Here is a 27,134-nt window from a genome sequence, read left to right as displayed (position 1 = left end):
ATATTTTTTCGAAATAAATTAAAATTGATAATTGGTTTTTCAAACCCCTTGACAAATCGCCTAATGCTAGCTAGCTTAATATCCTAACCATCTTAAATTTTAAATGAGCGCGATTTTGTTTCTTCTTGTTAATACCCTTGCCTTATATATATATTTGAATAGGATCGTTTAACTCGATTTTTTTTTATTTTGCCACCTCCTCTCTCAATTTTAAAGCTATGTCTATGAAATTTGATTTGAAATTGATATGAATTGAAATTAGCATGCAGAATAATAAGCATTTTTAAAGAGAAAATCTTAAAATTGTAGTTGTGTATATGTTGTTTAAAATCGGACATTTTTACTATATACTATGACTTAATGCATAGATAATATATGTTACTAAAAGTTCAGTCACAATTGAAATCACTTAATTATATGTTTGTTTGTTTGTTTTTTGGTATATTCGCATGCGTGTTTTTTGAATCCAAACCTCCTAGAGTCGGTCAATTGACAAGGGTTGGCTAAAATGTATTTGGTATGTACTTTTGTGTTGATCTTTTATATTCAAAATATTAATGGCAAGGGTAAATAAAAATTCGGCTTACCGAAGTTTTTCTTATAGTATTTCTTTTGTTATTTTTACGTTTTTATATTACTTGCTTTTTGTATTATACTTTGGTACGGCTTAAACACCATTTTTTTCTGTTTACTTTTTTACTTTGTTGTTTTTAGTTTTGAGATTATATATAAATATATATATATAAGTGTGGTAAGTATACGTAAATCTAACTATATATACTTAAACTTTTCTCTGGCATGCATTTTTGTATGTGCTTTTGTGTATATGAGTGTATTTTTTTTTTGTATGTGTCTGTGCGTGTGTGCGTGATGTGTGTGTGTGTGTGTGTGCGCGTTGGTTGTGTAGATACAAACTAATTCAACATTTAAGAAGGAAAAAAAAAAAACTATATTAGTTGTAGTTTTACATCTTTAGCTAAAACTATGTCTTAATCTTATATATATATATATATAGACACACAAACACACCCACCCAAACATACATATGCACACACACTGACACACATACAAAGAAGCTTTTATGTAGATGTACATAAATGTGTTGTTACTGATGGAATGCTATGAGGCCTGTTGTAATTGTTCTTTGATGATGATGTTTGCTGATGATTGGTCTTTGTACATTTTTCATGATCATTGATTGATTGATGGATGGATGAATGGATAGATTGTTTGTAGTCATGTTTTGTAGCTTTTGTTTTTGGTCGTGTGAGTGTGTGAAGCGCGGGTGGTGCGTGATGTGAGGAGCAATGTTGGACTCAAAATCAGTTTGTTGTCTTAACGGACGAAGATTTTGTTGTCATTGTTGTTGTTATTTTATTTGTTTTGTTGTTGTTGTTTATGATATTAGAAGAAGTGCTCACCACCGCCTTCGCCGCTGCTGCTGCTGCTGCTGTCGCTGCCGCTGTCACCACTTTTAGACCCGTTGTTGTTGTTGGTGTTGCCGTTGTCATTGACATTTTTGGACCATTCAGAAAATGGCTTTTGATGTGGGTCTGCAACTGCTCCTGAGAATCGAAACAAAGTTGACATAGATCACACGTATAGCTGGAATTATCAGACTGATCAGCATCAGCATCAGCAGCGTCAGTTAATGCCGCCGCTGCCGCTGCTGTTGCTGTTGCCTTCTTTTTACGCCGCTCACCCATTGAATGTGAAGTTGTGTTTGTTGTCAATGATTCACTCTCCGATGATGACGTAGTCGATGTGGCTACAGGTCTTCTAGTTACTCTACCAACATCATCATCATCCTCCTCATCGCCATCATCATCATCGTCATCATCAACATCGTCATCATCAACTTCTTCTTCTTCGACAACAACAACGCCATCATTGACCACACCACCATCTAAATCCTCCTCAATATCATCATCATCAACATCATACTCCTCAATAATATCCTCAATGGGTATAACCCCATCATGTTCCACTTCACCAACATGCTCATCATCAACATTATTTTCCACAGAACTTGGTGTCATTTTTAACTGATGTTTTCCATTTAAAATGGGTGGCTCTGGAATGCCTTCTTCATCAACATTAGCTTCGTCCTCTCCCTCATCATTATCGTCATTGTCCTCGTCGTCATCCTCATCGTCATCATCTTCATCATCCTCATCATCATCGTCGTCATCATCATCATCAGCTTCATCGGAGCTTAAAACTTCCTCGACGAGATCATCATCGGCAGTAACTGGAACTGCATCTGGCACTGGTTTAGTTTGCTGTTCGATTTCAACAACTTGTGCCACTTCCACATCATCGTCCTCCTCTTCGTCGTCATCATCGTCGTCGTCATCATCATCATCATCATCATCGTCGTCGTCGTCATCATCATCATCATCATCGTCATCAGAAGTATCCTCTCCATCGTCATCATCTGAGCTATCATCATCCCCTTCGTCCAGATCGCTATCTTCTGGCTGAGCAGTCGACGCCTTCTCATTTTTCACATCTGCCATTATCTGTACCTTCTGCTCGACGACAACACCTTCACTTTTAGACGATATCTCTACACTTGATTCTGGCTTTTGCTCTAATTTTATAATTCCAGTCTTAGATGTTTCGCTTGCATTTGATGTTGTTGTGGTTGCTGCAACTGCTGCTGCTGCAGTTGACATTGCTGTTGAAGCGACTGCTGTGGTTAACTTCTCTGATACGGGGACTATAACATCCTCCTTAAGGTGATTGTTAATATGATTGATGAGCTTCTCTTTGCGTGACAAGTATTCGCCACATAGATCACATCCCCATTGAAAGGGACAAAAAGGACGCACCACTTTCGCATCGGCCAATTTATGTTCAATCCACAATTCTTTGGTATCAAATTGTAGATCACAACGGCGGCATGAGAGCGGGTCATCAACCACAATGACCGGTGGTTCGGGCAAATGGCTAACCTCATGTTTATGCAGCTCATACATATGACGACGCAGATTGTTGTTGCTGATGAAGGTGGAAGCGCAATAATCACATTTCAATTCACGTTTCCGTTTCAGCGATTTGCTTGCTCCCGTCGTTGAGGTCGCTGATGAATTGTGGCTCTGCTGCTGCTGGCTCTGATTGTGGCTGGAGTTCAGTTGTTGCTGCTGTTGATTGGGCACTAGACCCACTGCATGCAGTTCGCGTAGATGCAACATCGAATTGTTGTTGTTGTTGTTGTTCAACTGTGTCGCTTCGCCGTCGATGGGGTTCTATATACATATAAGCAGAGAAAGCAAACGAAAAAAAAAAAAACAGAGAGAGAAAGGAAGAAAGAAAAAAGGAGAAAAGGGAAAGAGAAAAGTTGATTGGCATGCATGGGAGGCGGGGGGGAAACAAAAAAGTTAAATATCGATTAGTAAAAATGATTTGCTCAAGTTATCTACATATAATCATTTGTTTTTTGCGACTGGTGCGGAGGTTGCAGCAGCTGGGTTTGTTATTGTTGCCAACAGCAACGACAAATCGCCACCAGTTCTTGTGTCCGCGCGCTTTTCGATCATTTTCAATTCGAAACTTAGTTAAAAATAAAAATTTGTAAATGAATATCGCACACATCAATGATCGGTGGTGATTTATCGCTGATATTTGAGGGGCAAAAACACAATCCCAGCAGCAATAAAACAAATTCTTTCATCATCAAGTTCAGTTCAGAGTAGTAGGGGTGAGAGAGGGCGTTAGGGGGTTACTTGGTTCGTTGATCTTCCTCCTTGCTGCACAAGCCGAAAAACGCTCACCTGCTTGCTATCACCTCTGAAATGCCATTTGCGATGCACCTTAAGTGCAATCACTTGGGGGAATGTCTTGGCACACAAATCGCATGCATATTCCCCATTCTCGTTCTGTCGCTCCACTTGGAATTGTCCCGGATCAGCTGGACTATCGTCAAACATAGCTGCTAATGGATTATCTACATACAATTCCTGTTCATGTTTCTGTATGTGCTTAGTGAACATTTCCTGATCGTTAAAGCGTGCTCCACAAATGGTGCAAGCCACCTCAGGTATGCGTATCTTGACATGAGCCGCCGCTGACGATGACGATGAAGGAGCCGCAGCTGCGGGCGCAGAAGCTCCATCATCAGTTCCATCATCCAAATTAAGTTGCGATTGCTGTTCAACATCTTCTTCGTCATCGTCATCATCGTCGCCAGTTTTGTGCTTGAATACAACAAGACCACGTCGCAGATGATCTTGTTGGTTTTGGTTTTGGTGCTGCTGTTGTTGTTGTTGTTGCTGTTGTGGTTGTTGATGTGCGCCTGTGGATGTTATCGGCTTACGATTGCAAGTGGGCATATGATTGTCCAGCATTTGACGATCGAAAAATACTTTACGACATAGGCAACACTCGGCCGGATCAGGCACTTGGGGATGTTTCTTATAGCGATGAACCTGAAAAATCAAATGAATTAATCAAATAAATTGCTATATACACTCTCTGATAAAACATCGACACACATACCCAGAGACTTTTTCTGCCACTGTAGACATTGCCGCAGTCTTTGCACGAATAATCATTAGAATCGAATTCATCGTGGGAATTAATGTGAATGGCCAACTTTTTGTTCGTATTGAAATTGGATGGGCAATATTTGCATTGATACCAATACAATGGAGCAGTAAGAGAACCAACATTGTTTGTCAATGAAGATGTTGCTGATGCTGCTGCCGTTCCTGTTGTTGCTGCTGCTGCAGCTGCTGTCGATGCCGAAGATGAAGCTGTGGCCAACTCATGTACACTTCGCTTATGCTGCTGCAGTTCCATCTCCGAACTGTAGACTATGGAACAAATTTCGCATTCAAATTGCTTAATTATCATCTCATCTTTAATGGCCTTGCCGTGCACCTTGAACAGATGCACTTTCAATCCCTTCTCATAGGCAAATTCGGCATTACAAAGTTTGCACTTAATGAACTGAACATTCTGCACTTGATGGTCGGTAAGCATGTGATAACGATAGGATTTCTTGGAGCTAAAGCGTCGCTGGCATATGCGGCAACGCATACGCCGGAAACGACGATCGGCTGCCTGATCCAAACTGCGACGAAATTGTATTGCCTGTACTTGCGGTGCGGCTGACGATGAGGCCAAAGAGTTTGTCTCCGCCGATGATATTGTTTTGCTCTTATTTGATGGTGTATCCGCTGTAATCGGAGGAGCCGCTGTTATGGTCAATGATTTGGGTGTCATACGATTGGCTGCAGCCAAAGCAGCATTTGTGCTAGATGAGGCAGACGTCGAGGCAGAAGCATTCGCCGATGCGGAGGCATTCGCAGAGGCTGTATAATGTGAACGCATGTGATTGGATAGACCAATATTGTTGCTGAATACTGCATTGCAAATGGGACACTCCTTTTGCTGTGTTGCGGCCATGCCCATCAGGCTGCTATTATTACTGCTGTCATCCAGTCGTATCTTTTTGGCCACACTGCCAGTTGTTCCCTCATCGTCGTCATCATCTGAAATGAGGAATGGCCATTGTTAATAAGTTAAGTTCTCTCCCTCTCTCTCTCTATCTCTATCTCGTATTCTCTTAAATTTTTAAGTGTTTACATAGAAATGAAACAAATAAGAAGCAACAAATAGACAGACTACACTACTAAATTACCAAACAATTGATTGAGATAAGCCCACCTTTTGTGGAGAAGATATAACTTCTTTAACTATAGTTAATATTTTTGACATTCTTCATTAACATTTACTTTAATTATAAATCAATAAGCAGGCTATATGTCAGTCAGTTGCAACAAACACACTGTAACACTGAAGTCGATGAAAGGTTTTTGGACAAACTACACACTAAGCCTAATTACCGAGGGTCCCACCATTTGTTATCGACATCAGATCCTTCATCACATAATCATATCGGCCCGTATAGACATTGGGTGTACTGCCATCGGCTAGTTTAACAGCATCCGCATTAACAATATACTCAAATCCGCCAGAATGGCGATTTTTATCAACGCCATGGACATTGATCATATGCTCACGCAGATAAGAGATTCGTGGATAGCCCAAACCGCAGCGTACACATTTGTATGTTTCGGGCAGTTTATTGGGATGCTTGGATTCCATGTGACGGAGCACATTATTGTAATTGTTATACTGCTGGCCGCAAATGGGACAGACCTGGGGCATGCGGGAGAAATATTGAGATTTTGGTGCTCCATCACGATCACGATTGGCCACCGACGATGCCACGGCTCCACCACCTAATAAACCACCACTAGCTGTCACTGTGGAAGCAGCAGCTGCAGCAGCTCCAGCTGGCTTTGGTGTAGATGTTATTAGTGATGGTGTGGCAGCACTACGAGATTCATCTGCCGATCCTATGCCCAGAGCACCCAGCAGATTCTTCTTGCCTGGCGAATGGGTGTTATCCACATTAGTTGTACCAATCACAGTCGTCGATGAGACATTATCACTGCTCAAGCCGCCCAAATGATCCTGATAGACATGATCGAGGAATCGCTGATGCGTCTCCAGTTTGGCATCACACGTCATGCATCGCAAGCGAACAATGCAGTCCATGTTGTTGTAGTGACGCCGCCTGTCCACAGGATCGGCAAAGTCTAGGCCACAGAAACTGCATTGAATGGAATTGTTATCTTTGCGCTGAACATCCGCATGCTTATCATAGACATGGGTACGGAACTCATGTTTGGTGCGAAAACCTTTTGGGCAGAGTTTACATTCGTATAGCTTATTGACCAGAAGCTCTTTGGCCCGCAGTTTCTCTGGGCGGTCAGATGTTGTTGTTGTTGTTGTGCCACTTGTTCCACTCGAACCGGAAACAACTGTCACAGCCGCTGGGACGACAACTGGAACAGCAGCAGGCGACGGACCAACTGAGGTTCCATCGTTCTGCTGTTGTTGCTTGTTATTGATGGCATTCATAACTCTGTACAGATTAATGCAGTTGCGCTTCTTAAGATGTGATATAAACAACGCCTTCGAGTCGTTCATCTTGAGGCAATTGAAACAGAGATTACGCGGCAACAATGGATACTTCTTGCGCACATGGGCCATAAAATTCTTATAGGTGCTAAAGAACTTATTGCAACAACGACAAGTCATCGTCTGATACTGCTCAAGGAATTCGGCATTCTGCTCAATAAATTCAACTTTGTCGCGACTCAGCAAGGATTGATATTGCTCGGGATTATCGTAGTCATAGCCGCCGGCTTCACATTTGATAAAGGCATTCATTACCACCTGACGATACTTTTGCGTTGACATATTGCCACCGGAACGACTTGCCTCAGCTGAGGCTGCCGCAGCAGCGGCCCGTTGGATTTCCAATGCGGCAGCCAGAGCTGGCGTTGGCTTTGTAACTGGGGTATTGTTGGGCGAATCGGTGGACAATTGAAAGAGATTCGGATGCAGATTACGCTCGTGCCGTCGGGCATTGGCTCGTGTGGAGAACTGTAGGCTGCATGCCCGGCAACTGGCCACTTTTGAGTCACCAGCAGCGGCGACACTGGCAACAGCGCTAGCTGGTAGCGCAGCAGCCGCTGCAGCTGCTGTAACGCCATGCTGAGCCGTATAATCATAGTCCGAAGTCTGTCAAGGAATGCAAAAAGCAAAATGGATTAAAATCATCATCATCTTCCTCTCTCAAGTCGGGGGTTTTGCTTACCATCAATGGGACATCGCCTTCGTGCTCAGAACGCTCTAGGAACATTGTGGGATCAACCATATCATCTATGGATTCATCTATGGACTTCATCTGATAGTCATCATCGGTATCGTCGATAGGCTCATCTTTGATGGGCACAGCGGGCAGAGGCTGTATTTAGAATGGGCATAAGAAAAATAAAAACGTGAAGGTTCTTGGATCAGTATTGCAGAAATTTCTACCAATTTTCTTTGTTTGTATATATAAATATATAAATTATTAACTCTTGACTCCGCTTTATATCCTGTGCTTGAATAAATTGAGAAAAATGTGGGACGAATGTAGGTTGGGATGATGGGGGAGGTGGGAAGTGGGGGTTCTCTTCGAATGCACGATACAATTACATTATAGGAATAGCGTCTGAAAAATCGCAATTGCTGTGTGGCGCTTTGCAGCGTCACCGGCATTAGCAGCGGTGTCGCAGTGGCAGCCGCAGTCGTTGTCGTCGAATATGTTGATGGGGCAGCCACCGATATTGGCATTAACAGTGGCTTTGGCGGTGGTAGCGGTAAGACAGCAGTTGACATAGATGGGATTGGAGTAGGAACAGAAGTAGGAGGAGGAGGCGGAGGCGGAGGCTGTGGTGCAGGAGCACCAGTAAGTTGTATTGGCGATGATGGGACAGTTATATCTAAGGGTAAATACATTTTGGTTTTCAATTTGCGCATGGAAGTGGAATGACCAGTGGGATTAGTCGTAGATGCAGCAACTACATGACCAGGACCACGTCTTCCTTGATGCTGACGTGAACGTCTTGGAGTATATTGATATTGTGCCTGATGTTGCCTACTTCTTTGCTGTTGGTATTTACGATATGGTTGTGGCTGTGGATGCTGCTGCTGATAATGATGATGAGATTGATGTCGCTGTAATTGGGATTGGGTGTGAAATTGGGATGATGACGAGGTCGAGGCAGAGGAGCAAGATGCAATTGTTGCTGTTGCTGCTGTCGGTAACACTTGGACAAGTAGTGTTTCGCCACCACCAACACCACTACTACTGCCAGCGTTACTATTACCGCCACCACACGCTGCCCAACCGCCTGTCAATGGGGTTGCCTGCATTTGTTGTTGCTGTTGTTGCTGCTGTAGCTGGTGCTTCTGATGTTGTTGTTGCTGTTGATGGTAGGTCTGCTGCTGCTGCTGCTGATGCTGTTGTTTGGGACTCACATAGACTGTTAAAGATTTGCGTTTCTTTAGCGCTGGTATTCCATCCAATATATGGGCTGCTGCTGCTGCTGCTGCCGCTGCGGCGGATGCTGATGCTGCTAAGGTAGATGCGGATTTATCCGCTGGATCATCTGATGCCGCATCGTTGTTGTTGTTGTTGTTGTTGTTGCTGCTGCTACTACTGCTGCCGGCAACAAATGTTTCATTCTCGGCCGCCACTTGATGGTGATCAGATCCTGCTGTTGCTGTTCCAGTTCCATTCTCCGAACTATTCAAATCCAAATAGCTCAAAAGTTTGCTTTTATTACTTGACGTTGTCGTCGTCGTCGACGACGCTGTAGACGTCGTCTCCAGCCATTGCCGCTGTTTGGTTTGCGAGCTAAGGCAACGATTTTTAAAACTTTGCCATGAATTTAGATAGCTAATACAAGCATGACAAATCTGTTGTGACAAACGATCCTGTGATGTGATCTAAAAATTAAAAACAAAAAGAAATACAAAACTAAATTAGTCAATGCGTTATTTATTAATTAACTAGTTTGACTTCTTAACAGCCAAACTAATTATAAGCAAGTCAAATGCCAAAATAAGTTAAACAAGAACTACGATTTGAACTCCTTTCAAGTCTCAAGAACATAAAAAAAGGAATCTATAATTGATTGACCCCCAACCTAAATAAGCGCACTTGATAATTTCGGTAACAACAGCAGATATCTACATGAAGAAAGATGATTCCATCGGCAGAAGGCGGAGAGGTAAGGATTTGCAAGGATTACCTTACCTTTATTACATTGTCCAGCAGAAATCATTGATGCGAGAAGAACTAAGTAACTACCCCCCATTTAAAATGTCAATGACCTGTTTATAATTATATGTAAAACTTGCAGTCGTTCAGCAGCATCCCAAACTCGGCACACACACACACACACACACACACACACACCTCTGCGCAAATCAAATGCATATGTCCCTTTTCCGATTATGGATGATGTATGTATGTATGTATGTGTGCGCATGTTTAGTATATATGTGTACATATATACTGGAATCTATGTACTTGCATATGTACATAGAAACAAACGGTAGTAAGCGGACACCTCTCCCTCTTCTCCTACCCGACGACACATCTCTTAAAAAATGAGTGACCATCATCATAAAACAAAAGTAATGCTTAGTAATATACTAAACACAGACTATGTTTAATTGAATTACAATTAATTTCTGCAAATTCAATTTGACACTTAGTTGATGGCTTCTTCTCCTTCATTTTGTCTATTTTGTTTGCTTTTCTGTAATATTTTTTATGCAATTGTAATTTACACCAAATTGCACCCACACACAATCCTTTGGCTTTCTTCGTCCTCCTCCTCCTTCTCTATCATATTCCTGGTCATGTAGTTATGTTCCCTCATTTCGTTTATATACTATGCTTATATACTTCCCCCTTCCTTTGACAACTCCTTTGGCGTTGGACACTTGGAGTGTAGTCTTGGATTTGTGTGTGTTTTGGGGGGGCTTTGAGGGTTTTCGATAACATGTTGTTGTTCATTCAACCTGCCCACACCACATAATCCAAAACATACACGCACATAGAAACCGCCGCCATATTACCACATGAACAGACACACACACACATAAGTCTCCCTCCTCCCTTTCTCACTCCCTCTCTCTCTCTCTCTCTGTTTCATCATCTCCTGGTTAGCTTAAAACTTTAATATTGGAGAATTGAGGCAGGTTAAAGATTATATCCTCATCTCCCTTACTTCAGGTAGAAAGGCAAAAACAACAACAAGAAAAAATATAAGAGCAGCTGCTAGAAACCCAAGCAGACCAGGTGCATCCTCGTCAACATCAGTAACCATCATCATCGTGGCCATCGTGTGGATGGATATGAGATGAAAGAAATCGTATCGAACGAGTTTCATTTTTGTTGTCTTCCTTTTTGTGTCCTTATTCGCCCGTCCCTATATATATGTGTGTGTATGTGTTTGTGTGTGGATCCTATCTCTGGGCACAAAGTGTACCTATCCATTGGCCAATGTTCAGTTTTTTTTTGGTTTTTTTTTCCATTGATATTGGCGATAGAGTTTGATTAAAATAAAAACGATAAGTTATCGATTATTTAATTTACCGTTAGGCATATACTGAAACCGAATATGAGGGGATGCACTGCATCCGCCACATCAGAGAAAGTTGTTGTTGTTGTTTTGTTTATTTAATTTTTTCGTAAAGTTTCTTTTTGTTATATTTTGGCCTTCTTTTTTGTTTTTTACGAAATTCGATGCGGGCCCAGGCCCAAAACCCAAACCCATCAGGTAATCTGCGTAAAGAGCCGCAGAGTTGCCCAAGGTGAAACCACTCGACGACTACCCGCTCCTCCCTGCCTGCTTGCCCTGCCCTGGTCTGGCCTGGCCGGGTCTGGCATGGCATGGTCAGGCCTTTGTCTCATTTTCTTTTTTTTCGCTCTCTCTCTCTCTCCCTCTTCTGGTGTGTATGTGTGTGTGTGTGTGTGTTTGTATTATATGAACGAGCATGTGGTCCGCCTCCAGATAACGAGAACAGAGCCAGCGAGCCAGAAGAAGCAGTCGAGCTAGCGATGACGCCAACCAAATGCTCGTCGTCGTCGTCAACTCTCGGTCGGGTATGGGTATATGGGTGCGTGTGTGTATATGTGTTTGTGTGTGTCTGTGCGCGCCATGAAATCGAGCCAAAGCCAAAACAGACCCAGCCAGCCAGCGAGCCAGCTAGCTAACCAACCAACCAACCAACCAGCCACCAGTCGTCACCAGCTCACTAGAGAGACCCCAGAGCCATGGCACTGGCACACGCAGCAGCAACGTGTAGCAGCAGCAGCGGCGGCGGCGGCGGTAACCGACCGACGAGGGCGATGTCGAGATGTCGATGTCGATGCCGCCGGGGGTCAGGCCTCAGAAACGGGCAACCATTTTGAGTGTATTTGTATATGTGTGTGTGTGTGTGTTTTGTATGCATGTATATATGTGTGTGTGTGCAGCCGAATGAACGAAGTAGGAAAAAAAAAAGTGGATGACGACGACGACGACAACGGACGATGATGAGGGCCTGCTGCTGCTGTTGCCTGTTGAAAGAATCAATAAAAACCGAAGCTAGAGAAGCCAACCTGTCCTGGCCCTGGGAGGAAGTAGTAGTAGCAGCAGCAGGAGCAAGAGGAGAACGAGGTGGCGTTGTCATCCAAATGGATGATGATGATGATGCCAACAAAGTTATAGGAGACGCAAGCGCACATTAGCGGAAGCGGAGCAAAGCGAAAAGAGCGAGCAAGCAAGAGAGAAAGAGAGAGAGAGGGCAAAATGTTGGATGTGGATAGAAATCTGGTCAGAGCCGCCCGTTGGAGTAACAACAGAGGCGGCCGCCAGACGGCAGCTGCTATTGAATCTTCCTTAAGAAAATTCCATGAAAATGGGCAAAGTGGAAAGGGAAGAAAACCAAGACCAAGTGGATAAGCGAGACGGGGTAGAAACAAAAATTTAATACGAATAATTGCTTGGCTTTGGGTTTTCTGTGTGCCTGTCCAGCGTATACAGACACACATACATTGACACACAAGCACACACACACACACAGAAGCACACACAATTCGATTCGGACTCATTGCGGTTTCCGCTTTGTGCTGGCCATTCGTACGAATACCTCGCCAGGATCAACTCTAACCTCAATTCATATCACTGGGATTGGGCAATGCCTGCTAGCAGCAGCAGCAACAGCAGCGTCAACCAGTGACGGGGCGATGTCATGACTTGGCAGAGTATAAACTATATAAGCATGCGGCGTCAGAGGCGGCGGCGGCGTCAGCAGCAGCGACAGTGCCAATGACAGTGCCTGTGGCAGCAGAGGATTCCATTTTTCTGTTAGTCCCATATTTTTGTTTTGCTTGCACAACGATTGCGCTTTTAGCTTTCGTTTGGCTTTTGGATTTTGGTTTCTGTCAAACACGTAACCTCACTTTTTTTTTTACTGTTTCTCTTTATATTTCTTTTCTCTGATCCCCTCCAGCCACAATTGAATTGAAACTTTATAGAAGGAGCGACACGCCGCCTGCTGCGGGTGTGGCTCCTGTGGTCCGAGCAGGAGGGGGAGGAGGAGGTCGGAAATGTGTATAACAGTTTTCTCTGGCTGGGAGCAGGGAATGGAATTCAAAGCTAATGATTCTACTTCCACTACTACTACTACTGATGATGATGGCATTATTGTGTACTCTCTTTCTCTCTTCGTGTCTCTCTAAGTGTGTAGTATCTCACCTTGATATTGACGCAATTATAGATTTTGGTAGTCAGAGGCTCCTTATCGGCTGCATAGCTATTGATGATCGAAATACATTCTGTGGCCGGAGCAATGCAAAGACGGCAACAATTTTGTAGCGTCCGTTGTTGTGCTTCTTTCTTGGAAGCAGTTGTAGCTGGAATTGTAGCTACTGGTAATTGGGTTCCAGATGCAGTTGATGTTGCTCCTGTTGATGTTATTGTCGTTGCTGGTGCAGTTGTTGTTGTTGTTGATGTAGAATTTACATTTATCGCTGTGTCACACATTTTCACTGCTGTTGTCTATTTTGATTTGGTTTTTTTTCTCTTCTCTTCTCTCCTTTTTTTTTTTTTTCTTTTTGCACGTTTTCACTTTTCTTTCGCGTTGTTTTTGGCGTGCTTGTGTGCGTGCATGTGCTGCTGCGGCCAGACTTTTTCTTACGGTTGTTTTTTCACTTTTTCTTTCTATTTTTTGCCACCCTCACCCATTTCTTGTTGTGTTACGGGCCACATTTTCTTGGTAACGTTTACTCCTCCTTTTTGGTGGTCGTCTTCGTCGTCATTGCCGTTTCTCCGTTTTGCACTACACATCACACACACACACACAGCAGAAAAAAAAATTATGTCGAATTGCGGCTAGTGAAGGTGAACGAGTACAAACAAGCACACGCGTGTCCATTTACCAAGAAATTCTCTTATGGATTTCAATTTTCTTTTTCTTCCTTTTCAAATTCCTCTTTCTATTCTTTCCTCTTATTTTATTCTTTTATTTTTCTCTTCAACAAGCCGTGCGCTACACGTCCACTCACTTCGGAAACAAAAAAACAACAACAAGTATGTTTGACGGCGCCACTGCACGGGGGGTTCGCAACTCGATGCTCGATGTCGCAGCTCGATTCAACATGCAACTCGATGCAACATCCAACAAAAGAGCGCTGTTTATGCAAAAGAGAGTAAAAAGAGAGTAAAAATCGTGAGAAATGGTCGGAATCGAGCAATAGAGTCAGACTCCGACCATTCAATCGAGCAAAAGAGTCAGACTCCGACCATCGAGTCGAACATGCAACAAAAGAGTACGTCCGTCGACCAAAGAGAACCAGGAGTAGAGCTGGAAATAACATCGATGGTACTATCGATACATCGATGGTTTTGTATTTTTATAAAATATATCGAATATCGGTATTCAACCCTATCGTAATCGACATAGTCAGAGCAAAACCTATCGTAGTCTGAATTATCGGAACAACTCTATCGTTATCGACGTTATCGAGTTTGATTCCCGGTATTTAATGCCGGCTATTTATTTAAAAAAAATATTTAATAAGAGTAAAGTATTCTTTAAATAAATCAAGAGCCTAAAAACCACTTTAATGTTGTCCCCATTATATGAGTTCCCCAAAGACTCCAAATGATCAGGTTGGGTAAGTCAGTAATTTTCGGCGGGTTTTTTTTTTTTTAAATTTTATAACACTGCCAATATCTCTTTGACAATTCGATTTGCCCAAATAACGACCTAGTTAAGAATTCGTTCATATACAAACATGCTGACTAACAAAGATACCAAACTTGTCCATAAGATTACTTTGTTTTTGATGATGATCATGTATTTTATACAAATCCATACCATATAACATACCGGGTAAATGAAAATTAGTGTCTTAAAAAAAAAAAAAGAGGCCGTTTCAAAGCCAATATATATAAAAAAGTTTCCAGAATAAACAGAAGTACAATTCCTGTTACAAAAGATACAAAATGTGTCCTTTTACTTCTAGAATATGATTCAGTGACTGGTGAACGGCTCCTTTTAGCGCCATTTTAGGTTACTTCTTCTGCTTCTTTTTCTCTTGTTCTTCTTCCTTCTCCTTCTCTATAATGTTGACAAAGTCCAGAATGACACTACGGTCGAGCATTTTTAATGGCTTGCCATTCTCCATAATGGCCAATTCCAGATTATTTTGTCCTGACTGAGCCACCTCGAGAAGTGCCCGAATGGCTAGCTTGACAGCACCGTGCTCAGTGGCCACATCCTCCTCGCGATAGGTCTTCTCAAAGAACTCTCGCACTACCTTCGCCGATCGTCCAGTAGCATTTGCTTTGTACTCATAGAAAATGCCCGAGGGCTCAGTTTGGAATAAATGCGGTGAGCCATCGGTATCGAAACCACCAATCAGGCACGAAATACCAAAGGGACGACGTCCATTGCTTTGCGTGTACTTTTGCTTCAATTGTGCAATGAATCTTCGGAAAAAAAAAAAACGGCAAGGACAGTCCATTCAATTTTAGCAACAATGAATTGGTGAACAAATTATTTCTAAACTTACCTTGTAATATACTCGAGGGTCACTGGATCTTCCACATTCAGACGATGACTCTGGCATTCCACTTGGGCGCGATTGATCAGGATACGTGCGTCTGCAGTTAGACCGGCAAAGGCCATTACAACATGACTGTCGAGCATACAGATTTTGCGCACTGTGCGGTCCTCCTGGAGCTTGACCATAGACTTCTTCTCAACGCCGAGTACCACACAGTTTCCTCCACGTACACCAACCTAGAAGCCATGACAACATATATATATATGTAAAATGGATTCAAGAAAAACTACAATTACTTACCGCTGTGGAGCCCTTGCGAACTGCTTCTTGTGCATATTCAACCTGAAGCAAATGACCATCAGGAGAGAAAATTGTTACAGCTCGATCGTAGCGTGCAGACATCTTTTAATCACTTGAAACAAAGCGGGATCTATAGATTGCTAATGACAATTCTATTTTATTGTACGCACAGCGTTTAAACGAAATTCTTTGGTCGGCAAAAAATTTGTGGTCTCTCAACTTGCAGGCAATGATGATGCTTTTTTTGAGAATTAACAATCGATAGCCAAGTGACGATAAATTATCGCGAAGCAGTTTTTATCAACAGGGATGCAGTGACATATTTAATATGTAAGGTGAATTTCACAGCGACTGTGACTGTGTATTTAGTGGATGAGTAACAATAGCGAGCGAACTCCCCTCTCTCTAGAAAGTAAATACATTTGTAAATTTCTATATGTAAAGTTTATCATCTATATATTTGTAATATATAATTATTTACGCATATTATCAGGTACACCTGTAAACCTTCCAAGTTCCGAACCACTGAGCCAGTTCCATGATTTGCCCAGTGGCTCTGCGATTAAAAGCAGAAAAGAGAGTTAATGCCAGCCCTGGCACCGTTTCAGTGCATTTGTTTTTTTTTTGTTTTTGTCTACGAGAATTGTGTGATTTTTCCTATTAGTTTATTTACATTTTTCTAAGATTGTAAAATGTTGTAATTGTCGTCGTTGTCGTCGCTAATGAGTCTATACGTACACTCAATTGTTAATGTTATTTTACGCTGCCAAGACATAAGCCTCATAAATCGGCCAGCTCCAGCTGATCAGTCCCATTTAATATTGAGCATTCTCACACCTGCTACGAAATAAAAGGAATTATTTACAAAACTCGCAATTGTAAAACAATTAAACATTGTCAGACTGATTATATAATACAAATTTCAAAGATAATGGCAATGCCAAGAAATTTACTCGGAAGGATCTGTAAGTAAATGGAATACATTCGAAAGTGATGTATCTTATGTGTGCGTTTGTGTGTGCGTGTGGTCTGCCTTTTGTGTGTGTGCGTGAGTCTAGTCTAGATTTCCATGTCAATGTCTGTGTCTGAATGGGGATTAAATTTCCATTGTAGGAAATTAATATTAATAACAACATGTGTACCTATATATATGTACGTATATATATTATATTCCACCCATATCATATGTTTTTTCCAGACGCCATTAAGGCACACGATGGCGGGGTAACCAGTCTGGATCTGGGTGAAACTGGCCGTGTATTGGTCACTGGCGGCGAAGATCGAAATGTTAACCTTTGGGCCATTGGCCAGGATGATTGTTTTATGGTAAGTCCTTAACCATTTTACCTCATCCCATTAACATAATATTTATCTACATTCCACAGTCTTTAACCGGTCACAATCGATCGATTGAGTGCGTTCGTTTTGCCTATAAGGATAATTTTGTCTATTCCGCTGACGATATTGGCATCATAAGAAGATGGGACCTGAATGCACAGAAAATCTATTCAACCCTAAATGGTCACATGAAAAGTGTTCGTACATTAGACTTTAATCCGTCTGGTGAATATGTCGTCTCTGGCAGCAATGATACCACAGTTCGGTAAGTTTTTATGCCCGATCTTATTTGAATTGATGCTGACTTTGATCAAGAGTATCATTATCATTATAGTTTTGTTATTTTACGATATTGTTTGAACTCGGTGGCCTGTTGAATGCCACGTAATATCTCTGTGTCTGTCTTTTAATCATTTTTGAAACGATCCAACAACTTGCTAGAAATATTAAAACAATAGACAATGAAAATCTCCCTTTGACGAATCCGTCTAGATAAAGCATTTGAGAATAACATTCTTATTCGACTCATAGACAAATTGTGACCAATAAATCTCTTCTAAAGCAAACAGAGAGGAAAAATTCATTTTCCTAGTAGTATAACATGAATCATTTCGTTTCTTAGCCTTGATAACTAAAATTCTAGTTTACTCTTTGTAGTTTGCCATTTCACTTATTTTACTGATCGAAAATGTATATAGAGGCAATGTAAAAAATGAATTTCATGAATATCCAATTAAGATATAGATATAGAAAAATGAAAAAAAAAAACTTCTGTTTAGTACATAGTTAAAACTGAAATGGCAATACTAACGGTTATCTTACTCTATCACACAAGAAAGATAAGATTTGAGAGTATATTCGGATAGGTTGAATTTGTAATGGTCATCAATTGGTTAAATCAATTGTTTACATTTCATTTAAATTGATTTTAGAACAGCTTTAAGCAAATCGATTAAAAAACTAGTCAATTTTATTAAGTTCAAAACAGACAAACGAACATTTGTTGTGTGTGAAATACGATGTTTAGAAACAAAAATATGTATGTATGTGTTAGAAAACTACCACCAAAAATTGGTTATGCTTAAGTTCTTTTCTCTCTGTCTTCGTCTCCGTCACTCTGTCTTCCAATTGTTTACAATTTGGCTGGAGAGCTCTTCAGATCCACATAGGCACCAGAGATGACTTCTTTGCCCGTCTCCACGACCGTGGTAAGGAAGTGTATACGTGTGCCAGCTTGCCACATATCAATCTTAAGAGTTTGGCCGGGAAGCACAGGGCCAGAGAAACGCACTTTGATTGCTTTGAATAGATTGGCATTGTTATCAGCATATTTGCTGAGAACGGCACGCAGTGAAAAGCCCAGAGAGCAAAGGCCATGAAGAATGGGTGTTTTGAAGCCGGCAATTAGTGCAAAACTGGGATCGATATGCAAGGGATTCAGATCACCCGATAGTCGATAGAGGGCGGCTTGATCTGCACTGGTTGTGTATTGAACTGATGAGTCAGGGGAACGTTTGGGCACAGGGGCCAGTGGTACCACATCAGAGCTGGGATCCTTTTTGCCACCAAATTTGCCGGCACCGACAACAAAGATGCAACTTTGGTTCTTGACCAGAAGACGTCCATTCTCGTCGAACGATTCACAACTGGTGACCACAACGGCTCCGGAACCCTTATCCATAACATCAATCACTTTGCCTTTGGTGGTTAGAGTGCCCTGTGTGGGCAGATCATCAACAATTTCCAAATATTGCTCTCCATGCAGTATATTGGTCAGATCAGCTCCGCTGTGTGGCAAGGCATTGCCCACCAGAGGATTGCTCATGCTCAGCAATAGACCGGGCAGAACAAAGAATGATGGAATGGGTGAAAAGTCGGCATCGTTCTCGTACAGGAAACGCAAATCCTGGCTATTCTTTGTGGTCGCTCCAATACCCAGAGCATACAGTATAAGCTCGCGGCTAGCGAAAGTAAATGTATCCTCAACGGCATCCTTATCACCATTCTTTAGATTCTCCAACACTTCCAACAGGGAGCCAGAGGCATGGGCGATTGCTTCTAAGTGCTTGGCCTGTGACATATCGGTCACCTTGGACCAAACCTTCTCCACATATTCGGGGGTCACTGTGTCCTCGATTGTGGGTCGCAAAACTGCTCCCTTGCCGCGGGCTGTATGCACTTTGGTAGCCCAGCCAGCAGCACTTTCGATGTAGCTGCCTATAAGAAACAAATTTACGATATTAATTTGAAGAGTGCACGAAATGCTGAGGCTGATTTACCATTATCCTCGCAGGATTCGTGGCACAGGTAAGCCACCACTGGGGCAATAAGCTTGGGTTTCAGCTCATTGAAGAGCATGTCGGGCAAAATGCCTTCCGTCATACGACTGGCTGCAGTTGGTATAATCACATTGCAATGGATATTGTTCTTTGCACCCTCGATGGCCGTTGTATTGGCCAAGCCGACTAGACCCATTTTGGCTGCCGAATAGTTGGCCTGACCGAAATTACCATAGATGCCCGAATTCGATGATGTCATAATGATGCGGCCATAATTTTGCTTTTTCATATGGGGAAACGCTGCCTGAGTGCATTTGAAACTGCCCTTCAAATGGACATCGTGCACCAGATCCCAATCCTGATCGGATGTCTTCACAATGCTGCGATCACGCAGAATTCCAGCATTGTTAATCAAAATATCCACACGGCCAAAGGCCTTAATGGCCGTCTCAATGACCTTTGATCCATCGATAACTGAATTGTAATCTGCTACGGCTTCACCACCAGCGGCGCGAATTTCGTCGACCACAATATCAGCTGCACGCTGTGATGCACCCTCACCGGAATGGGTACCACCCAAATCATTGACCACCACTTTGGCACCTCGCGAAGCCAACAGCAGGGCGTATTCCCGGCCGAGACCAGCTCCGGCTCCGGTTACTACAGCCACACGGCCATCGTAGCGCAAAGTTGATGTTGACATTATAATGCTTGAATTATCCGGTTGGAATCCCCTTAATCCTCTCTGTGAAGTGAATAGAAAATGAAATTGATTAATTTAATCGCCCAAGAGCTCTCCACAAAAATCGTCTCTTTCTCTGCGTTACTTTGTGTATGTGACTGTGTGTGTGTGTGCAAGTGATTGCCTATAAAATTAAAGCACTTGACTTGTCCAATGGTCCAAGTCCACACAAGTCTTGCCCGCGCCCCTTTACCCCCTTCTTCCACCGCTACAAGAAGTATGGATCATCCCGCAGCAACAAGTTTTCTGCTTCATTACTTACATGATTTCCGAGCGGTTAGTAGTAGACTAACTTTTCTTTTAACGAACTCCTTTAATACCACCAGAGACTAATCTGGCACAAACACAAACACAGGTACAAAGTGCAGTCTTCCACCGATAGAGATAAGCGTTTTGCATTAGTAACAAAAACAATGTTTCGAATTTGACGAGAAACGGTAACTCTAGCCATAGCCCAGCAAACATTTTTAGTCGCTAAAGAGAAAAAAAGCTAAATAACAACAGTAAAAGCCGCCAAATTTTCAATTCAAAAGCCAGGAAAAATGATAACTCTTTATAATAATGTTTTTTTTTTTGTAAAAATAACTTTCAATGTGTCGGTATTATATTAAATATCTAATATCGGAATATTGGTGTTTTCAATCAATTCTTATGTTTAGAAATAAAAAAAAAAAATACCTGACGTATGCGTAATAAAAATAACGCATACGACATGGAGTCCCGTTTTAAAGCCAAGTTTCTTTAATAGACAAATTTCAAAACCATTTAAAAATTCTTTTTTCCACGTATAATACATATATTTTTGTTTTTTTTTTAGCCTTTGGGATGTACAGGACAAAAACAAATGCATTAAAGTTTATCGTGGCCACATGTACCATGTAAATTCGGTGAAATTCTCTCCGGATGGCCTCTGGATTGCCTCTGCTGGTGTAGAGGGTTCCATACTCATTTGGGATATACGAAAGAGCCAACAGATAATGGAATTTTTAGCCGAGCCACCGAAAACTCCAATCACCTGCATACAGTTTCATCCGTTTGAATTTCTATTGGCTGCCGGTCGGGCCGATGGAACAGTTTCTATATATGATCTAGAGCATCAGCAGCTTGTTTCACAAACAAGTCATTTCTATGGCCAGGCCATTAAGTGTATAACATTTAGGTAAGTTTTCAATTGATTGATTGATCGAATTCTGGCTTTACAAAAATCTTAAATCGCTTTTCCAGCGAGAATGGTGAATGTCTTTTTGTGGGCGGTGTGGCCGGTATATCGGTTATTGGCTGGGAGCCAAATCGGGAATTGGATCACATTAAGAGCAATTGGACATGTTTGGGTGACATGAAGGTTCTTAAGAATAAGCTGGTAAGTTCCTTAGACGAAATTTAAATTGTAAAACTATAGTTTTTCTATATACATATATGTATGCTTGCAGATCTGTGGTTGCTATGAGGTTGATACTGTGTCCGTTAATACGGTCAGTCTGGATCGTGTTATACCATTCTATCAGCCAGCCAATGCCCAGCCAAATTTCAAGCATAACTCAACGAATCGTAAAAGTTTTTCGCGTGGCAATCAAACGTTTCGAATATCGTTGGGAAGTGGCTCCAAACCAGCTCACGTTCAGGAAGAGCATGAGGACAATAGAAGTCCAAATTTGAGTTTGGAGGTTGTCAATGAGGCAGAATTGGAGTCGATAGAAACACCAGCATCATCCTTGCCACCATATGCAAACCAGCCAACCACAACAGAGCCCATTTATCCCGATCCAAATCTGAGGCACACAAAATTCACCAGAGTTCCAGTTACCGACAATATTGCCTATAATATTGAGGGAAACTACGGCTATGGATTGGATGTAGCCACGACGGCCAACACCACCACCCGATTAATGCATGTGAATGGTCCGAGTTCGTTGCATGTCCCAGACGATTATAATGTATACACCTCCATTGAGAAGGATGACGATAGATTGGATGTACACGATGTCGAGTACAATCCAAACGATAGTAATCCCCTAATACTAACCAATTATGATAATTTTGATATGACTGAAGATTTTCCAGTCAATCAGAATTTGAATTATTTTGAAAGCAATTACAAGGCAACACCAGCTGCCCCCACAATCAATGCGACGTCCAAGCTAATTAAGAAACCGGCATCGACCACTGTTCACAAACGGAGCACAGGTGGCATCGGTGGCAGCAGTAGTACGAAACAGGCCACATCGGCATCCATATTCGGTAGTAACAAACTCAGCCAAGTGTCTTCGGTTAGCTCAATGGAATTGCACAATCTGAAGGACAATATGGTATTGAAAAAGTCCTCATCATCGAATGTGGTCAATAAGAACAAGCGTACAATGGGCTCAACGAGCCAATTTTATAAAGAGAATACAATGCAAAAGAATATCAATGTTGAGATCATTACAAAACCTCCAATTAGATCGCGGACCACCCTTGATATGCGTCCGACGCCACAAAATAAAAATCAGGAAAAGCATTCACAGGTAAAAAAAGAAAATATTGAATATCTACAGGATAAATCAATAAATTCAACTTTTCACTTTGCAGCCAATGAGCTATCGCCAGGATTTGAATGATCATTATGAATTCGATGTCCTGTCGCGACCACATGAAGCTGTCCTACAGGAATTGAGCAATAGGCAAACCAGCCTCGAGTTATTAAGAAGTCTAACACGGTAGGCAAATGAATTTCTTAAATATTTATATTCATTTAATACAATTTTCCCTTTCGTTCGCAGCTCACACGATGTACTCGGAGCATTAAGGCAGGCCAAAAATAATGGGCGATCAATTTTTATTGATCTGCTCGGTGCAATAATAGAGAAACCGTAAGCAATATGAGTTTTCATCTGATTGAAATAGAATTTTAATAAGAATATACATTAAATTTTCAGTTCGTCATGGAATTTGGACTTTTGTACATTTGTTCTACCCGAAATTTATGAGCTATTGCAAAGTCAGCATAAATTGTAAGTGACATATTGAGAAAACTTAATGAATTATTATTAATAATTTCTGTATATTTGTTTATGTTTTGTTATTTTCAGCCATTTCACAAGAGCCTGCGATACATTACGCATTATATTATCAAATTTCTTGCCCACCATACAAGAGAATCTGGATTCGTGGGCAGCAAATGGTTTGGGGGTCGATGTCACGCGCGAGGATCGTCAACGAAAATGCGCCGAATGCCAGCGTTGGTTACTTCAAATCAAGAATTTACCCGAAAGCATTCATCTTGGTTCAACGCTGACCCAATTGCAAAATATAATTGTATTCTAAAATGTTTTTTATTTATTTGCGCAAAACAAGCAGCGGTTTCTTTCAAAAGCAAAAAGAAAGCACCCACGGATTGTGAAGGCATCATGAAAAAAAAAATACCCAAACACATTAGTCATTTAATGATTTATTCTATTAATTTGTTATTGCAACTAATTTATAATTTATATCTTACATATTATGATTTACATCATTTTAAGGCTAAAACCATTTAAAAATATATTTAAAGAAAAACAAAAGACAATTCTAATCTTTATCTCTTAATAGTAATCGAATAATAATATTGGGAAACTGAGAGTAAGTTCTTAGCAACAAATAAAGAACGTTAGCAACGACAAATATATGATTTTAATGTATGTATACGATGATTATATAGGAGATAGTATGAACATAATCAGGGACGAATTTCAAAGAAATGATGCCTTGGCCACTATAAATAAGGACGACTTTTAGAAGCATTTTCAAATACAATACAAATTTTTGTGGGGAATTAGGAATAATTTTCGTTGATATAGTTTTATTATAATAAAAGCTAGACAAACAGATATGGCCATGAAAATTTGTTAAAATTTAATACTATTTCAGATTGTTAGGTGTTTAAACTATTATTTATAAAGAACCGAGGAAGAAGAGAATATTCAATTATATGGAGAAATTGAAATGAAATTTAGGTTAGTTAATTTTTTATTTATTTTCCAAAATATAGTTCTGAGCAAAATATCCAGAGATATAATAGATTTGGCAAAAATTATATATTTTTGTTATCCAAAATCGGATGGAAAATTGATTTTTTCCCATTTAATTGATATATAACTTTTTGAAATCGGTTAGAAACTATCGAAAATATAGGCTGACCAAAAATTCGTGTTTAAAAATTCTAAAACAAACCATTATCCTTTCGAATCTTGTTCTAACCCTCACTTTATACATGTATATAGGTCTCTTGATTACTACACGCCCCGCGCTGGCCTAATCCGGCACTGAACCTAGTCCAAGATTATCAAATCTTGTGATAAGAAGAAAGAGTTACCTTTTGCCTTGTTCGATCACTTGCAGCAAAACAGAGAACAAGTTTTACCTTTAGACATTCTGTGTTTGGGTTTAGTTTATGTATTAACTTGTTAGTTAGTCGCAATTTGTATTATGCTGCAACTCTATGGAGAATTCTCTTGCCATGTCTATGCGGGATCAACGAAGCGTGGCATGGGCTAGCTGGTTGGCTAATGTCCGGATTGAATGTATGGGGAGAATGTCAAGAGAAATGCAGATTAGATTGTTATAGAATAGTGAGGGGGAGAGGTGCCACGCCCATGCATATCTCCCACAATGCTCTGGGGAACACTGGTCAACTCGGCATTGGTTTTTGCATTTTATTTGCCTGCATGCAACTTGCGGTTGACTGTATCAAACTGGAATTGAAATGATCAAAAATGGGTGTGGGGTTTGGGGCCAAAACAATTGCCTTTTGAAGTTCAACTCAGCATATCGCCGGCCATTGTGTGACTCCCTAGTTCCCTAGTTGCCCTACCTATCGATAGCGTTTTGCAGTGCCTAATTACATTGATAAGCTTAGGTCAGTCCATTTTGGTAAATCATTGCAAGCGGTTGGATTCGGTCTCGAAATGTTGCAGGACAAGCGAATACTATGCATTTTCATCCTAGTACAAATTTTGATAATTGCTCGCGGCGAACCTTATGAGGGATTGGATGGCAATGGCAATGGCAATCGGAATGCCGAGGAACAAGTGGACAGTGGATTGGATAATTATAGTTTGGTGGACAATATTCATTTGCCCAGTTCTGGGGAGTCAAAACAAATGAAGATTATGAAATATCCCAGCGACTATGCAGACTATGATTATTATCTAAATGCACGACGAGGTTTAATTGATATGGATCTGAATGCGGCTGTTGGTGGTAATGGTGGTAAAATGTCCTATGGTGAAACAACATCGATAAATCGTCCAACCGCTGAGGTCAGATCTTTGCCATGGTATGGCCAAGCAAATAAACCGACTGGCAGTTTGCCCTTATATCCATCCAGATCTTATGATCCGTATATAAGACGTTATGATAGGTGAGTTTGTGATTTTCCCTCTCTTGAATCGTTACTCAATCCTATCTCCTCGACTCCTGTCCAGGTTCGATGAACAATACCATCATCGCTCTTATCCGCAATATTTCGAAGATATGTATATGCATCGGCAGCGTTTCGATCCCTATGATAGCTATAGCCCCCGTGTGCCTCAATATCCTGATCCCTATGTCATGTATCCCGATCGTTATTTGGATACGCCCACAGCAAGGGACTATATCAAGTCGAGACGTGCCTATATCGATGATGTGCCCGCCGTGGACTCTTTCAACATCAATGCCAAATATAATCCACACAAATTGCCAGATCTAACATTGCCCATACGCAATGAGCGTGTCGTCTATTATGCTCATCTACCGGAAATTGTTCGTACTCCGTATGATGGGTCTCGCTCGGAGGATCGTAATTCAGCCGCCCTGATCATGTCACCTTCATCCCCATCCTCATCATCTGCCTCTGCCTCCTCTTCCTCCTCGTCGTCATCCTCTTCATATAAACCGAATAAAAAGAAAATTAAAAACATTTTCCGCCCATTGGCGAATAATTCAACAAATTACAAAATGTCATTGTAGGACAAACTCAAAGAAATCAAAAAAAAAAAAAAAACCCTACCAAATCCCATTAAAGCACCAGATATATTCAGCACTTAACTTTATCATATCATACTCGTATGTAGCTTTAGCTTATGCTCCAGTATGTTAATAAGTAAATGCATTTTTTTTCTTATATATATATAAATATATTTTTTTTTCGGAAATTCACATAAATGCACAAAATTGATTTTCTCATTAAATTCGAATTAAATGCGTCTAAGCCTTTTTTTTTGAGTCTTTTTATCTTTTATTTATTCATTATCTTCTCGATTTTGAATTAACTTATATATATGAAATCATTTGATAATGATTTTCTATAATAATCCAACAAAAGTGTCTTTATCTTTTTAAATTTAGAGTCAAAGTTATCTTTTTGTTTGGTTTAATTACTACTCATAAAAATATGCGGCGAAAATAAATTTTTAATCAATTATGACTTAAATTTAAAACTTAAATTTAAATATTTATAGGTTACACATTAAGATTTTCAAAAGTGTAATTACCGTGAAGCTTGAGCTCAAAAAATTCCATGTAAAACGAAAAATTCGTGGTAACAAGTTTGTAAAGTTGAACCAGGACACTCAAATTCTATTTATTTTGTCAAATAAGCATATTTTTAGCAAAAGGATTTCCCCTTTTAATCGCTAACAACTGCAGCTTTCGCAAATGACAAGACTATATATTTCATTCATTATGGTTTTATTTATCCAGAGTACATTTTTTTAAATTTGCCCGCCCAGTCAGGTTTGCTCCGATAATGTCGATTAGTCGGTAGGCTTGCTCCGATAATGCCGATTAATCGATAGGGTTTGCTCCGATAACGTCGATTAATCGATAGGATTGCTCCGATAATGTCGGTTAACCGATAGATTTCGCTCCGATAATGTCGACTAGCCGATAGGTTTTGCTCCGATAGCACTTTTACCGATATCGATAGCAATCGAGCGGTTAATTCAAAGTTCCCAGGATCCACCCACAGCGGCAAAAGTAAAAAAGATTTAGATGAAGC

General features: G+C 40.9%; 5 protein-coding genes across 7 annotated transcripts; 2 read left to right on the top strand and 3 right to left on the bottom strand.

The window, feature by feature from the left end:
* Nucleotides 1-145: 145 nt before the first annotated feature.
* On the bottom strand, nucleotides 146-13,999 carry LOC6648556 (zinc finger protein hangover). Of its 3 annotated transcripts, XM_023179492.2 has the most exons (8): nucleotides 13,164-13,999; nucleotides 8,887-9,357; nucleotides 7,679-7,828; nucleotides 5,853-7,602; nucleotides 4,501-5,498; nucleotides 3,777-4,430; nucleotides 1,703-3,251; nucleotides 1,336-1,565 (listed from the first exon to the last, which is right to left on the bottom strand). In XM_023179492.2, exons 1-8 carry the CDS (start codon nucleotides 13,449-13,451, stop codon nucleotides 1,405-1,407), a joined length of 6,021 nt encoding a protein of 2,006 aa, XP_023035260.1. In that variant the 5' UTR covers nucleotides 13,452-13,999; the 3' UTR covers nucleotides 1,336-1,404. The 3 variants fall into 3 exon arrangements, with proteins under 3 accessions (XP_023035258.1, XP_023035259.1, XP_023035260.1); XM_023179490.2 differs by having other exon boundaries at nucleotides 146-3,251; XM_023179491.2 differs by having other exon boundaries at nucleotides 146-3,251; nucleotides 5,865-7,602.
* Nucleotides 14,000-14,741: 742 nt separating this feature from the next.
* Nucleotides 14,742-16,036, bottom strand: LOC6648555 (proteasome subunit alpha type-7-1). The gene is made up of 3 exons (XM_002071177.4): nucleotides 15,779-16,036; nucleotides 15,485-15,714; nucleotides 14,742-15,401 (listed from the first exon to the last, which is right to left on the bottom strand). The coding sequence occupies exons 1-3, from the start codon at nucleotides 15,878-15,880 to the stop codon at nucleotides 14,984-14,986; spliced, it is 750 nt and encodes a 249-aa protein (XP_002071213.1). The 5' UTR covers nucleotides 15,881-16,036; the 3' UTR covers nucleotides 14,742-14,983.
* A 345-nt stretch (nucleotides 16,037-16,381) lies between these two features.
* On the top strand, nucleotides 16,382-23,681 carry LOC6648553 (katanin p80 WD40 repeat-containing subunit B1). The gene is made up of 10 exons (XM_002071175.4): nucleotides 16,382-16,743; nucleotides 16,977-17,104; nucleotides 17,164-17,381; nucleotides 20,955-21,296; nucleotides 21,362-21,497; nucleotides 21,568-22,641; nucleotides 22,706-22,833; nucleotides 22,897-22,986; nucleotides 23,053-23,127; nucleotides 23,206-23,681. The coding sequence occupies exons 1-10, from the start codon at nucleotides 16,710-16,712 to the stop codon at nucleotides 23,438-23,440; spliced, it is 2,460 nt and encodes an 819-aa protein (XP_002071211.1). The 5' UTR covers nucleotides 16,382-16,709; the 3' UTR covers nucleotides 23,441-23,681.
* LOC6648554 (peroxisomal multifunctional enzyme type 2) lies at nucleotides 18,065-20,534 on the bottom strand. Its single transcript, XM_002071176.4, has 3 exons — nucleotides 20,400-20,534; nucleotides 19,396-20,140; nucleotides 18,065-19,333 (listed from the first exon to the last, which is right to left on the bottom strand). Exons 2-3 carry the CDS (start codon nucleotides 20,096-20,098, stop codon nucleotides 18,249-18,251), a joined length of 1,788 nt encoding a protein of 595 aa, XP_002071212.1. The 5' UTR covers nucleotides 20,099-20,140; nucleotides 20,400-20,534; the 3' UTR covers nucleotides 18,065-18,248.
* Nucleotides 23,682-25,059: 1,378 nt separating the features above from the next.
* Nucleotides 25,060-26,104, top strand: LOC6648552. Its single transcript, XM_002071174.2, has 3 exons — nucleotides 25,060-25,514; nucleotides 25,579-25,943; nucleotides 26,019-26,104. The coding sequence occupies exons 1-3, from the start codon at nucleotides 25,060-25,062 to the stop codon at nucleotides 26,102-26,104; spliced, it is 906 nt and encodes a 301-aa protein (XP_002071210.2).
* The last annotated feature ends 1,030 nt before the right edge of the window (nucleotides 26,105-27,134 follow it).

Source organism: Drosophila willistoni (genome assembly GCF_018902025.1).
Source record: "Drosophila willistoni isolate 14030-0811.24 chromosome XL unlocalized genomic scaffold, UCI_dwil_1.1 Seg141, whole genome shotgun sequence".
Classification (NCBI taxonomy): Eukaryota; Metazoa; Arthropoda; class Insecta; order Diptera; family Drosophilidae; genus Drosophila; species Drosophila willistoni.
This window is presented reverse-complemented; position numbering and strand designations above follow the sequence as displayed.